We start from the raw sequence: 15,147 nt of genomic DNA, 5'->3' as shown, positions 1-15,147 counted from the left end.
GTAGTACTTTCTCACCTCCACTTAAAAAGAGTTGTTCCAGTTTATACCTGTATAAAGCAGCTGTACAATCTGGATCAGAGAGTATAGTTTATTTTCTCTCTGATATACAAAGATGAAGAAAGCAAGAAAGATTGACTTGCTTTCCTAGGCCACAGGAGTTCAGTTTGTTCAATTTCAACACACTAACTCGACACAAGGTAGACACATATTCATTTGTTTCCGAATAAAATTTCTCTAAGAATCGGTTAGTCCCCAATTCAATCCTCTCAGTTAAAAAACCCCCAAAACCAAAAAACAAAACCCCAAAACTGGTGCTTGTCTAGTTATGCTTACAGAGAAGACCAGACAAAAATGGAGATTGGCTCCCTCATATGTATGTAGGGACAAAGCCCTACTAGTCTGTAGACGAAGCCCCACCTGTTCTTTCTTCATTTAAATCCTTCCCCAGCATCTGCTTCCACAATGCTGCAAACATTATCATCTCTATGTTAAGTTTCAGCTATCTGCAGGAGTTAACTCATCTGCTCATTAATACAGAAGGAAAAGTCGTGGAGCTGGAGGAACAGACACAGAACTGTTTGTATTGCATTGAGAGGGAACAAAGGATTGGGCGGGGTGGGCATAGACAACGACACATGCCCTTTATCAAGGCAAGCGTTGACTCTGGCAATGTCTGGAGAAGCACTCCCACCCAGACTGCACGGTTCACAGTGGAGAAGCCACCTACTACTGCTCAGCCAACATTACAGCAATAGCCAGCCACTCAGCATCCCCTCTACAGTCTTCTAAAATAGGGAGTTCATTCAGCAATTCAACAAAGCCTTTAAAACCTCCAAAACTCCAGCCAAAACTTGGACTACAGCATATCTTTTTCCTGTAGTTTCCACAAGGCAAAGGGCATCTCTTGCCATTCTGTCCTGTGCAGCATTTCTCTCCTCTTTTTCACATGTATCTGTATCAACCAGTCCTCACTCTCTGGCACAAGCCACATGAGGACAAAGGCCAGAAGCAGCTGAACTCCATAAACAGTCCCTTTATCATCAAATCCACACAAGCCTGTGCGACTCCACCCCACACTGTGGGGGTGGAGTGGAACGCACTTCTATTTAAACCTTTCTACTAACAGCACAGTTCCTTTAACCATAAAAAGGAAATCAATATCAACTCCCACGCATTTCAAACAGCATCCTTTACATACTGCAAAGACAACCTAGAAGGAGTTGAAAATCCAGAAAGATTTTGACAGCGTTTCATTTTTGCTAACACCTGAACAAGCCATCTATTTGCTGAGCAGCAGCAAAAACACTTGCTCTAGTGACAGAACTTGCAGGGGCTTGTCACTTGAAAGAGAATTTCTTACCAGCTCACTAGGAAAGACTGGGCAGAGAGGGAAACGACATACAGTAGTAGGCAAAACTGTTTAAGTAAAGAGGAAGCAAGAAGTTTGTGTGACTGAGATCACTGGAGTACTCCTTGCCTGGCAGCCAGACACAGCCCCCATGTCCACCCTTCCTGTCCAAGGGAGAGAGCAGGTTGGGAGCAGCTCCCTTCCCATCACCCAGAACACTCCTACACCAGCGACCTTCAGGGTGTGCCTCTATTTTCCTTAGCATGGAGTACCTGGAGGACTCAGTGGGAGACCATGAAGATGTGCAGTATACTCTCAAGAGTTTTAACATAAATTATCTCTTAATATGAAAGATATTCCAATATGAGCTTTTTGGTTTTTAAAATGCAGAAGAGCACAGAGCCACAAATGGACACTCCTTTTTTCAACAAAAGTGTGTCTATACAGAAATAACTACAGGCAGCTCCTCACGTGTCTGAAAACAGTTCAGTGGTTTAGTGCTAAGGCCTGGACTAAAATGTGGGCAGTTGTCTGCAGTTTTTGCATATACCCCATCAAAAAGAAACACAAATCATGTACCTTTTGCAGCAGCAGATGCAGAACCAGGCAAGCCCTACCATGACCACAATCAAAATAAAAACAGATACAGTCACATAGAGTATACTCCACTCTGAAAAAAGAAACACAACAGTGCTTTGTAAAGTAATAAGAATAGGATAATTTCTAATACAACTCTATTAAAATAACCAATCCTGAGGAACAGGGAGTGGCAACAGGAACTTAGGAAAACTTAGCACCTTCATCTTCTCAGAAGAATCCCTAAAAATTCTTAATCTTCCAGATTGAAAGTGCACGTTTGAAAATGTCCTTCCACTCCAATACCTTCTACCATCCCAAGACATCAGAAGTTTATGTGGGAACTGAAACTCAAGAGGGCATGGTTACCACCTCAGTTGTTATTCTCTACCTGAAATAAACATAGGTGTACTCTGGGACTGGCATTTTAGTAGTGCTTTAAAAGAGCAGCTGATTAGAGACAGATCCTTCTACCTGCAAGCTTACATTTGTAAATTCAGGAAAACATGAGAAAAATACAGAGATGTGCAATAATGTGAACTCCAACGTGTGTATACTCACTGTTTCAGTGTTGTTATTACACTATGGAACAACACAGCAAGGGCAGGGCTGCAGGAGGTCCCAGCCTCAGGCTTAAAACCTACTGTCCCTTTTGGTTGGTCAATTAGTCTTCGCTCACTAACAGACACATGGCCCATGGTTACTTAATGGCTTGTAGCAAACTCCTTATAAATTTCTATAGATTTACTTGAAGACTAGCACATCACTCAGCAAATGTCTCCAAGCCTGCACCGTACTAAGAGTTGAGCTTTATTTCAACTTATGCAGAAGACCAATCTAGTTAAATTAAAACTGTTAAATACTTGAAATAGAGAGGCTTAGCTAGTATGTTAGGTGTGCCACAGAATACAGACATGATTAAGCTGGTGAAACTAAATTGCATTTCCCAGACACAACAGGAAAACTGAAACAAAGAGTGAGATTAAAACCTCAGCTTTTTGGCATGATTAAAGGTGACTATATTGGTTAGTCCAGAACACTGGTGTTTTCTGTCCTTAGGTCAGATCATACTTCTGGCATAGAAGCATCAATCACTGACTCAGAGAATCTAAGTCGTTGCCTCTTTTTCAGCTTTCCAATAATCAGATGAATACTACTCAAAAGCTTTGCAATGCTCACACTGTCAACAACCCTTCCAACTGGCCCCAACTGTTGCAAGCTCTCTCTCCCATAACAAAGTTTTCACGCTTTTTTCCTCAAATAGCGATACTTTTTAAAATTTAAACTTTTAAAATATTTTAAATATAGGCTACTACTGCCAAGATATTATAATTTCAAGACGTTATTCAAGAAACTTTCTACAGAAAGATATTGCTGGGCTGGAAAACAAAGAGACTCTTTTAGTCTTCCCTCAGCATCTACCTCCTAAGTACTGTCCCCATTCTGACAGCAAATAATCAACAGCCTAACGAGATGATGAGTTATTCTTGAAATACATCCCACAATACCCAAACTCACCACAATTACTCTCTCCATCATTTAGATAACGATGAATCAAGTTTTCCATCCACAGCTGGTAGCAAATGCAGCGCTTTGTTATGGGGTCACAGTGTCCATGTCCAGAGCATTTTAAAAGACAGGCTAAGAACAAAACCAAACATAGGGTCAGTTGTGTAGATGGACAACTTGTCACGCACCCTCTTACTGCAAGACCAGATTGGTAGTAAGGCATCTAGTTCTTAACATTCTGATATTTTTAAAAATCTCCCTTTCCTTTGGTGTTATGTGTTAAACAGATTTACAGTTCAGCAGACTGCTGGCTGTGAAGAGAAATATAAGAATACATCTTATGCATACAATATTGAAATTGTATGCAAGTCAAGAACAGTTTATTCTAATCAGAAATAAACATGAGTTGAAGTTGTGGAATTCAGACCTGCTCCTTTATGACATATGTTAAGAACTTCTGAGAAGTTCTGAGAAGAAGAACCCTGAGAACTAGGGAATATCAGCAGTCTCAGGTACTAGAAGACAAGCACCATACCAATAAGCTAGTGTATTTCAGTATTTCAAAATTGAATTACAGTATTTGAGCTCAGAACGTTTACATACCTTATATGCTTACAGTAGTAGCTATTGCCAGATCAATGCATCATATCAGACTAAAATAAAAAGTTATTCTCCTTAAAACTTAGAGTAGCAGATTTGCTATGTCAAGAAAAATGTTAATGCATATTTTCAAGTGACACCTACACGTTTTCGTAATCCAAGTACATTTACAATAGAACAACAGTCCTTTTCACCAGATAAAGACAGACAGAATTTACTACAGAATCAATGACTCTTATTGCCAGAGCTTGCTCATTTTATTTGCATTTGCATCATTATGTCCTGATTTTAAATTATGGAAAAGCCATATCTGTAATATCTGAGTCTCATAAAGGGTTCACATTACTACTGAAGTTTAAAATAGGCTTAGAAGTCCAAGTATCTTTTGGGGAAAAAGAAAAAGTTCATTATAAGAAACCCCAGCGGCCTGTCTACGTTGCAAATATTAGAAGACTAGGTTACAACACAGTGATCACCTGACCATTTTGCCCGATACAGACGGACAAAACCAAGTTACATTACAGGCCTATTACTGAACGCTAAAAGCCATGAAGGAACCAGAGACATGAAACATTCTATATTATGGCTATGTTAAGTTTTGCCCATCTTCCAACAAAAGATGGTATAAGCGGGGTATCTTTATCCTCATTCCCAAGGCCTTCCTGATGCAGCCGAGATTAAGATGTTCTTTTGCCTGCTGTTACAGATACCTTTTAAAAGAACACAAGTCTACCACAAATAAACAAGCATTTTAAGTATTGTCTTCAATGTCATCTTTCGGAAAGCTACATCAAAGCCCAGACACCTGATGGCAGACAGAAGGCCTTCACGCACTGTTTCCAGGTGTCACATTAGCCAAATGCCTGCAAAGTTCCGAGATGAGCAAGCACAATCCAAAACATACCAGCCGTGTCAACCCGCAGGACTTTAAAAAGCAGAAAGTCAGCCTTCTCTTTTAAAAGCTGCAAATGCAGAGTTCGCGAGACATCTGATGCCTTGATCACCTTGGAAGGATGCCCACTCTGCACGTAGAACACAACCGCGGTGCTGCAGAAAGAACAGCTAAGGTCATGACTGCTGTCAAAGATCACTTTTGTCAGGCATTCAGTTTACAGCCTCTGGTTTTGTTTCTGGAAAGCAAATGCCACTACTGATAAAAGATTAGGGAACTCTGTCCATGGATCAGTCAACTCCATCCAGGTGCCATGGACTTCATTCTGAGCTGGGAGCACCAGCAGTTCTCTGGCTTTTCAGTTTCACAGAATAAAGGTGAGGACAACAGCAAATGTAATTCCCTCCTTGGTCTTCCTGACTCTCGCTTTAAGAGTAGTATGTATACGTTTGCTTTCCCCACTCTCATCTAGAACCTGTCACAAAGCACTCTGAAGCAGTTTGAGTAACTTCAGGAAACTGAATTTAAGAGGAGGAAAAGCTCAGAAGCAAGGGAGCCAGAGAACTTCACGTGGGAGCCACTCCCCCCCCGCCCCGCCTTTTAAGTTGGATGGTGTTGATCTCATCCTGTATCAGACACATAAGGGAACATCTTTATCTGAAAAGCAGTAAGTGGAAGCTGTGATTAAAAATATCATAGCTATGAAAGCTAGATTTTCCAAACAGTTTGTTTTTAAATTTTAAGAGGTTCCCCAACAGCTAAACAGACACCAAAATGGATTTTAAATTACCAAATAGTTAACAAGAAGTAATTTAAAGATCACTTGGGTCAACAGGTTCTACCAATCATGCTGGTAAGCTTCCCTGGGTGCACATAGCCACCTCTAGCCCTCTACAAGTAGAGGGGGTATTTCTACTTCACAGTAAGATACCACAGGTAGAAGTATTCATTGTGTAGTTTTCTCTGCAAAAAATGGATTTTCATCACCAGTTACCTGGGAAAATGTTTATAAAATAATTGGAATATCAAAACCTTAGAGAGGAAGTAGAAGAAAAGGGGAATAAACCAGGTTTGATCAGATATAGCTGGAACCTTATTTTGAAATACAATACTTGCTTCACTGTGAGAAAGTCTGTCTGTCTCACTCCATCCAGCATTTGGGAAAAACAATAGTACTGTATGGAACAAAGACACCAAAATATATGCACACGCTTTCTTTAAAGGAATAAATAAAAAAAACCAACATGGAGAATTTTTAATTTTTTTTTTTTTTTTTTTAACCAAAACACTTCAGTTCTGAGCCTCCAGAGAGCTTACTTCATCAATTTTTCTACCACAGCAAAAGAAAGTCACCTTTTAAAGTATACACTGTTGAGACCTATAGCATTTTTTGTTGTTGTTGTCTTAGAAAAGATTATTGCAACTAATTATGAGCTGTGACAGAGTCAATGAAAGTCACAAATCTTCCTGACACAGCAGGATATCTTTGTACCTTATATCTGAGTAGGCTTGTATCTTCTGAACTTTGATATCTGAATCCAAAACATTCAGCAATACAGCCAGCTGTCTCACCAGGGTGTCCTTCTGCTGTTCACTCAGCTGTCCCACTCCAACCTGCAGAATCAGCTCCACCAGACCACTCCTTTTGGGATCTGACAGAAGAAGAACATGCTATTCTTTCAGAGCCTGGCAAATCTTTCGGTAGCAACTGAAGACAACATGCAGTACTCAAAAGTATTTATTAATACTATATTTTCCTGCATAAGACCCATTTTCACATTCCCTCTGAAACAAACCTGGTGGGTCCTAAGATAGCAACCCAGCTTATCAGTTGAAAGTACTTCAGTGTGTACTTCAGTTCAGCACTAACACATTTCTGTGCAGAATAACAGCTTCCATTCCTCTAAATCCCCCTTCCGTTCCCCCTAAGTCCCATCTTAAGGTCAGAGGTAAGGACTAGGTGAGTCTAATTCTTAAGTTCTCTGCTAGTTATCTCTTACTGGCTACCACCCAGAAAAAGGGAGGCAAAGAGGGACTCATATGGTAGCATGCAAGACTGCGCGAGGAAGTCTAAATGAGGACGGTCAATTTGAGAAATATCAAATATGTTTACCTTCACAAACTAAGGGTTCTGTTAAATAATACTCGAACTTCTAGAGTGCCTTGCAAACAAAACAAGCTTCACAGATATCCAGTGAGAATCCTGAGCCAATTATTGTGACTACATTCAACAATAAAGCGAGGAACAAATAAAATCATTGCCCAGGAACCAGACAGACAAGAAATCTCTGACAGACCCAGGATTTCAGACTCATTTCCTGAAATCTCAACTTATGCTTCTATCACATCGCCATTTATCCTGCATTTGAAAACAGGTAATACATATGAGTAATATCAAACCATGAAAAGACAATTTAAAAAAACCTGAAATTCTGAGGTTTGTTTTTGTCATTCAGGATGAAAGAAGGAAAACAAGCAGCATTTGTACCTAAACTTAATGCTCAGCTCCCATCTCTTTCCATTGGCCAAACTGATTAACAACCAGAAAAAAGAAACAAAAACCTACAATGAATGAAAAGCAACAAAAACCTAATGAAAATATTAACTAGGAAGTACAATTTTTATTTATTTATGCTTCCAGTAAGGCAATGATGTAATTGGTAATTAAGAATTCTGACATGTCTTCTAAACCAGGACACACACTCAGGCCTATTGTGAGAACAATAAGAAGGTAGGAAGAGAGTGACCTGTTTGCTTTGTGTTTTAACTTGAGAGAATCTTGTCACTACTGAAATAAATAAGTGAAAAGGAGAACAAAGATGAGGTATTCACAACGTATCGATGACCTTTTAATTGTCATACCAGGCCGCACTTCAACAGTTGCTGAATCAATATCTGAGTCTCCTTTAGCATCAGTCACTTTCAAGTGAAAAGTATAGGTTCCTTCCACCAGATTAGTTAGCTGCAGTACTGCCTCATGGTCTGAGCCATGGATCACATCCTGCAAAAAAAGGTACCGGGATGATTATACCCTCAGAGAAAGTTGCAGGTGTCACTATCAAGTCAGGTATCTGGTATGACAGTGTGAGTTCTTGCTTTGGCTTTTAGACAAACCTACCCACAGTTTATAGCAGAGTAATGCAAATGTGGAAGTGGCAGTTAATGAGGATGCTGCACAGTATGGATGTTTTCATTAAAAAAGAACCCCAGACAAAACAGCTGACATTCTTAAGTACTCATCTGCTTGAAAATCTGAGACAGTTACATTATTATTTCTCAATTTTACTCCAGTATCGTTAGTTCTGCTTTCTTAACTCCCAAATTGTTTCCTTTCCTTGGAGTTCATGTATTTCCAACTACCATCTGCCACCTATATTTAAGCTCAACCTCATACTCTAATGTGAATTACTTCTAGAAGCTTTGTTATCATTTTGCTGTTTCTCCTCTCCCAGTTCTTGCTGATTTGCCACTATCTTCCTAACTGCAAAGAGCAGTCCACAACACTTTCTGCAGACAGGCAAAAGAAGTTAATCACAGCTTTAGTAGCTGACATATGAACTTCAGTTTATCATGAGGTACTTCTGCTGTCTGGCCCCACTGGGAGAGCAGATTCCACTGCCCTAATGATGCAGGCTACTCACTGTGGTCTGCCAGGCAAAGTATCTATACACCTAGCGCCAAACACCATTTCTAACTTAAAGCGCAAGTTTCGCCTCATCTGGCACCAGACATGATTCCTTAGTCTTTATCGGTACTTCTTGCTCTCTCAGACCCTTCCTCCTTTGGAATATTTGGATTTCAGATGATTCTTCTCTCAAACACATTAGCTTGGTACTATCACCAATTACTCTTTAAGAGACAAAACTTTATTCTTCTGTCTCAAGTCTTTCCCAACTAAGTCCACGCTGCTGCAGCCCTCTTACTTAGCTACCACATTCTATAGCTGTACTGAAAATATCACAAGCCCTGTGAACCAAAGCATTAGAGACAGCAGGGGAAACGAACCAGAAACAGACACCATGCCTCATAGCATCTTATGAGTCATACCTGCTTGCCCTGCTACAGGGATGCTACATGCATAACAAGAGCCGAATTTGACTCATTATAACCTTCAATAAACTTACCCCAGCTGCTGGGCTTTGACCATCCCGAATCCACAAATACGACACAATCCCCTGGTCATCAGCAGACCTTGAGCCATCCAAGGTAACAGAGTTATTTGGAAGCACTAGAACATGCTTCCCACCAGCATGCGCCCGGGGTGGACTGTTGTTTTCTAGCCATAAAAATAGTGGAGGAGAAGGATTTGCTTTCAAAACATGCAAAATGTGACATGCCGTTGCCGAGACACCCACATTGCAATTCTTTACCTGATGATTACAGGCAGTAACAACAGAATCTCATCTCAAAGGTACAGGGAAAGGATGAGTGGGTATAGAGAATTTGGCTCCTGGATTATTACAACCTGACAAAAACAGAGCTGCACTATGAGGAAAATACCAATAAGAGGTACCATCCAAAAAGATCTTTTTCAAAAAGCATTGTGGGGTACTTAGTTTCACAATAACTTAAGTGTCAGATCTTCCCGGTCAAACAAAAAGATTTTCCTGCCTACTTAGAAACACAGCCCAGCATGAGAACACCATGCTAGGCTCTTCTCATCTTGAGAATCACTAACTACCCAACAGAAGCTTGTGTAAGGTTTTGTATCTTCACAATGCCTGTATTTAGGCAAAGTGTAATCAGGAAATTTAGAGTAAACCCAGTTCCCGAATGCTTTCTGCTTCGCTGCTAGCAGTGAAATTAAGGCATGCATTGGGAGTATGGCCAAAAAACACCAAAGAAACATGAACGCATTCTCCTTCCAGAAACGAGACATCACTGACTTTTGTTTAGAACACAAGTGGTAAGACAGAGCTCCAGGAAGCTGTGATGCTAAGTGAAATACCTTGCTGTTCTGAATATTAGGTTGGACATAAATAATTCAATTTTGGGCAGATCTCCAGGGCATTGGCTGTAACTCTATTCTTTAGAACAGCATAGAGTCCTCTGTGATACAAATGATCTCCTTGTCGCTTCCAAATAAACCAGTTGATTAAACTTGGGTATTGAAGCACTCAATATTTTTAATATTGAACCTGTGACTGTAGTCAGTACATACTGTGGCTACACTTCACAGCATGAATGAGACCATGGGACACATTTGGGCAGAGCTGTTGCCATGTGTTTCTGACTAAACTCCTAAATGAAACTCTGAAACAGTTCAGCCAATGATGCACATGGCTAAAACTGAGTCCAGGTTCTTCTCCAAGATTCATTTGTTCTACAGTGATACCAAGTGAAAAAGAAACAAGGCTGCACTGTTTTGAAGAAAGTCAGCAACTAAAATTCTAATGCAACTCTACTATCATTTCATAAGTGGTATAGGTACCACACTTGCAGAGCCAGAGTGCACTGCTCCTCTCAAAAAACAAGGTATTCAACAGAAAGCCAAACTCTGGATCAAACAAGATTTAGAATGTTATTACACCACCTTCTTTGAAAGGAGGCATAGGCCTATGGTGATTGCTAAAATCCCTCCTTAAGGAACAACATGAGGCAAAAGATGGTTGGATTATCACCACCTGCAAACTTGAGGGTGCAACGTAAGTCAAAGCTACGAAATCTGTCAGAAGTACCTGACAGTACCTCTGTCAGAAAAGCAACGAAGCTGGTGAAGGGTCTAGAGCACAAGTCTTATGAGAAGCAGCTGAGGGAACTGGGGTTGTTTAGTCTGGAGAAAAGGAGGCTGAGGGGAGACCTTATCGCTCTCTACAACTACCTGAAAGGAGGCTGTAGTGAGGTGGGGGTTGGTCTCTTTTCCCAACCAAAAAGTGATAGGATGAGAGGAAACAGCCTTAAGTTGCGCCAGGGGAGGTTTAGAGTGGATATTAGGAAAAATTTCTTCACCGAAAGGGTTGTCAGGCATTGGAACAGGCTGCCCAGGGAAGTGGTTGAGTCACCATCCCTGGAGGTATTTAAGAGACATGTAAATGTGGTGCTTAGGGACATGGTTTAGTGGTGAACTTGGCAGTGTTAGGTTTCCGGTTGGACTTGATAATATTAAAGGTCTTTTCCAACCTAAATGATTCTATGATCTCGTACAATAGGTAGTATTATCCTAAAGCGTCTTCCACAGCATGCATGTTGGGGGGAAAAAAAAAAAAATTAAAAAAACCACCACAGCAACTGTTTCTCTGTATCAAAAAACCAAAATAAATACAGGTCTTTTAACATTAAGTTTTTAAGTAGAAATTGGTATACTCTGAGACCTCACTTCTTGGATGTTGCTTAAAACCCACAGTAAAATTGCTTTTCTGCTCAAAGCTTAACTTTGAGAAGAAAATAAAAACATATCCTCTTAATGAAGTAGACACACCATGGTCAAAAACAGTATTTTGGAGCATTTTTATTACAACTAATTCTGCATATATTTAACTTTTAAAAAGCCTGCAGTAAGCAAAGTTAACTCTACTGGTCACTCACAATACTACTTTATTACAAAACAGCAGTAACTCTTCTTGAATACCCTTGAAATATAACAACAAATACATTATCCCTTTCTGTTCCAATTTCCTTTATTTATTTACTGTTAGTAAGGGAATTAACTGGCGAGTTGCCTACCATATCCTAAGCAGCAGCAGCTAGGCTTACCTTCCTTCACAGTAATAGATAGCACGGATGCACTGCTTAAGCCCTGTTGGTCTTTCACGGTCAGCCTGAAGCGATAGGTACCAACCTGAAGACCAGTCACAGTTGCTATTGCTTTGTCACCATTTTCCATCTGTACAGAGTTTGGTCCACTGAAACAAAACAGGTCAGAAAAATAATCCTGCACAGCCAGCCAAATTGTTCTTTCAGCAGCATCACTCATGCAATTTGCTTTTATGTATATTGTAGTTCTACTACCGCTATAAGCACTGATGGTTAAAGAACTATAAGACATGAGTTTAGTTCAGAGAATTCATAAATCCATTTTTTCAAGACATTCAAAGCACCCAAGCATCTCATACCCAGTTATTAGAAGAGTAGAAAATGCACTTGAGAAGTTCAACCTCCTCACTGTTCTATTTCACAGCGGCATGCAAACACTGCTGCTCTAAGAGACACTCACAACATGTACAGGGTGCCAGCACACCTTTTCCTGCACCATAGATATGACAGTTGCATAAGCCAATACCTTGTCATTTCATTAAGGATCAATTAGTTTTGCACATAAACATACAATTACAAACTTTTATAAAATATTTTCAGTCATAATTCAAGAGTGCTTTAGTCACTTCCTATTGAAAGCTCAGGCTAAACAGATTGTCAATTTACTTTATTATTCAACAAACAAGTGACTAAGAAACCCTAGTTCTAAGCACTGATGGAAAGACTTTGTACATTACGGGAGGGTACCCAAGCCTGTTACTTGCTTTTTAACAGGAGACATGGAAGTTCCTGTCATTTTTCTCTTAACTTTGTAACATTAGGACTCAAAATGACACATTGCAAAACACAGGCAGAAACCACCTAAGCTTTGCAAGTTGAACTTAAAATCCTGTCTCTTACCCTTTTACCACCTGAGCAAGAAGATCCTCAAAGCAGTTCTCAAACAGTGCATCACACAACACAATTGCCTAAGAGGCTCTGGCATCCAATCCCTTTCACTTTGTTCTCTATTTTACTGGAGATTAGTAAAGTCTCTAGATACCTGATATTTTCCCAATGATAGAAGACAATGCCTTGGTCATCTTGGCTTTCGCTTCCATCCAGTGTAGTACTTTCTACCGGGAAGGTCAATTCCTTGTCAGGGCCAGCCACTGCTACTGGAGGACTGTTATTTTCTGTAAAAATAGTATTTTGTATATGACATTTGCAAGATAGTTACTGGCAAGGACTGCCAATCAAAGGGAAGATTTTACACAGAATATTATATTACAAATTTGATACATTGGCTCAAAGGTACAAGTCACAGGTATAACGTGCACAAGCCAGCAGAAAATACTAGGTGGGAGAGACCAGCTCTGCAATCAGCCAAATCCCACAGCAAGTACTTCCTTTTTTCAGTCATATCTGAAGGCACAGTCACACTCCAAAAATTTTGCAGCATGCTCAATGCATTGTATGAAATGTTTTATAACAAGAGTGGCAGGGTATTCTCCTGGTTCCACCACTGCATCCCTTTCAAAACCACCCACACGAATATGGTTCTTTGCCCTTGAAGAAGATAATGGCCCAGGTTTTCTGCTGCTCAAGGTCAGCACGACACCACTAAACTAATGCTGATTTAGAGCCTTTGAGAATTTAGTGCAGAAACATATAACCTATTATTCTGTTTTCAACCTCTGCCTTTTTGGCATGGTAAAGCTGGCAATGCTACCATTTTCCTGGATATTTATTTACCCTTAGACCTGACTTCAGCAATAACATCTTTCTAGTTCTACACTATAATGGGTCTAAAAAGCACCACCACATGCTGTACTTCCAAATTCATGTTCTTGATTTCTGCAGTAAATGCCTGCTGTAAAGTTTTCCCAGAAGGGGTCATCTACAAAAAGATGTGTAATATGCAACAACAGGAAGACAAAACATTACCCCATGGTGGAATGCGAGACCTTCAGATTGGCAGAAAAGGCCACTTTGAATGTAACAGGCAAACATATTACAAAAAAAAAAAAGCATAGGAAAAATCTCATGAGGCCTGGACCATTTGGGCCCATTCATCGAGCAGCTCCCATATCTAAACAAACACGCGAAAGATGCCCCTTTTGAAAATTCCTTGCTTGACACTTTTCCCTAGAAAGTGCAATGCAATTCTAGTGAGAATTCAAACCACAGAAGGATTCTTGAAGGAGAACTGCAAAACAATAAGAAAACTGAGCAAAGCATTGATTGATACCCTAAACAGTTTTGCAAAACAGACTTTGTAGGACATTAAACTCAAGGGCTCCATTTTTGCTTCTAGAAGTACACTCAAACACATCTCTGTGCAGGTTGCCTTACATAATCAGGCCAGTGAGAGCCCTCAGGATCACCACACAGACTTTCTACGATTCTACACTTGTTTTAAATGTTTGCTGTCACAGAAAATGGAGGTGGAAGAGTCCTTGATGCGGGGATACCAGGCATTCAGACTGCCATCTCAGTGGTGCAATGCGGGGAGATGAGGCATTCGAGGACAGTGCTAAGGCACCAAGCTGGCCCCCCCCGAGGGACCCAGACCTGCCTGCAGCTGACTTACCCGGCTGTACGATCAGTGTGACCTCAGCTGTGGACCGCTGCCTTGCAGAGTCTGTGACAGTCAGCTGAAATGTGTAATCTCCTTCCTGCATTGCAGATAACTGGAGGTACGGTGTCCGCACTCCCTACACGGCATTTATAAAGACAGAAAGCGCGAGATAAAATGGAAACGCTCACGGATTATGAAAGGTCTTACAGAGGAAATGTGACGAAAAAATAAAATTGGTTTTAATTCCTAAATACAGCGTTCGAGTAAGCAGTTTAAGCACCCTGTAGACAAAGAGGAGACTTAAATTTTGATGCACAGACAGATGTAATGTATTCACTACTGCAACTGTCCCTAGCAACCCAGAGAAATATCTATAGGCAATAAACCTTCATTTCTTATGATGGTATATTTGCTGCATTATTTCTGAACAATGGTAACTGTGAAACACACAGGACATTCATTTTCTCAATTACAAAATTAAACACTGATGGAAATTATTACAGCTTATTCCATTTCCTTAGAGATATTTTAAAACCAAACATCACGACATTCTTTAATATAATATTCATAAAAATTGTTAAATGCAAAACCAAGCTTGACTTGATCCCAGCCAGACAGGCTTATGGAAAAAAAACATATTAAACCAGACTACTCTGTCCTGAGTATACTCTTCCAGCAGTATTAGTTGATACATGTATAAGCTCATAAAATGACTGGGCCCAGCTATAGATCCTTTCGCTAATAAAATGAACATTTGTGGCATCTCTCATATGAGGAAAAACAAATCACAAAGCAAGTAGGTTTGGGGTTTTTTTTGATAAAGATGATAATGAGAACTAAGGGACTTGGTAAGTGATTAACTAACCAGCAGAGGTACTTGCTACATTGCACTTTAACCATGGATACCATGTAACACACCTGAGACCAGCATCCTCAGCTTGAGGGCCATGAAAAAGATTACTAGGCTCT

At 40.2% G+C, this 15,147-nt stretch overlaps 1 protein-coding gene across 2 annotated transcripts in view; it reads right to left on the bottom strand.

Moving 5' to 3' along the window:
- KIAA0319 (KIAA0319 ortholog) overlaps positions 1-15,147 on the bottom strand; it is a 56,079-nt gene that overhangs the window by 3,512 nt on the left and 37,420 nt on the right. For both annotated transcript variants that reach the window (XM_052803276.1, XM_052803191.1), the window contains exons 11-19: positions 14,191-14,314; positions 12,661-12,793; positions 11,619-11,767; positions 9,050-9,201; positions 7,788-7,926; positions 6,418-6,577; positions 4,938-5,080; positions 3,443-3,565; positions 1,928-2,018 (exon numbers count right to left, since the gene is read on the bottom strand). In XM_052803276.1, the coding sequence (XP_052659236.1) occupies positions 1,928-2,018; positions 3,443-3,565; positions 4,938-5,080; positions 6,418-6,577; positions 7,788-7,926; positions 9,050-9,201; positions 11,619-11,767; positions 12,661-12,793; positions 14,191-14,314 (1,214 nt within the window). The remainder of the gene's footprint in view (positions 1-1,927; positions 2,019-3,442; positions 3,566-4,937; positions 5,081-6,417; positions 6,578-7,787; positions 7,927-9,049; positions 9,202-11,618; positions 11,768-12,660; positions 12,794-14,190; positions 14,315-15,147) is intronic.

Source organism: Harpia harpyja, chromosome 1 (assembly GCF_026419915.1).
Source record: "Harpia harpyja isolate bHarHar1 chromosome 1, bHarHar1 primary haplotype, whole genome shotgun sequence".
In the NCBI taxonomy this organism is placed as follows: Eukaryota; Metazoa; Chordata; class Aves; order Accipitriformes; family Accipitridae; genus Harpia; species Harpia harpyja.
Note: the sequence above shows the minus strand (reverse complement) of the source record. Positions and strands in the feature narration are given on the sequence as shown.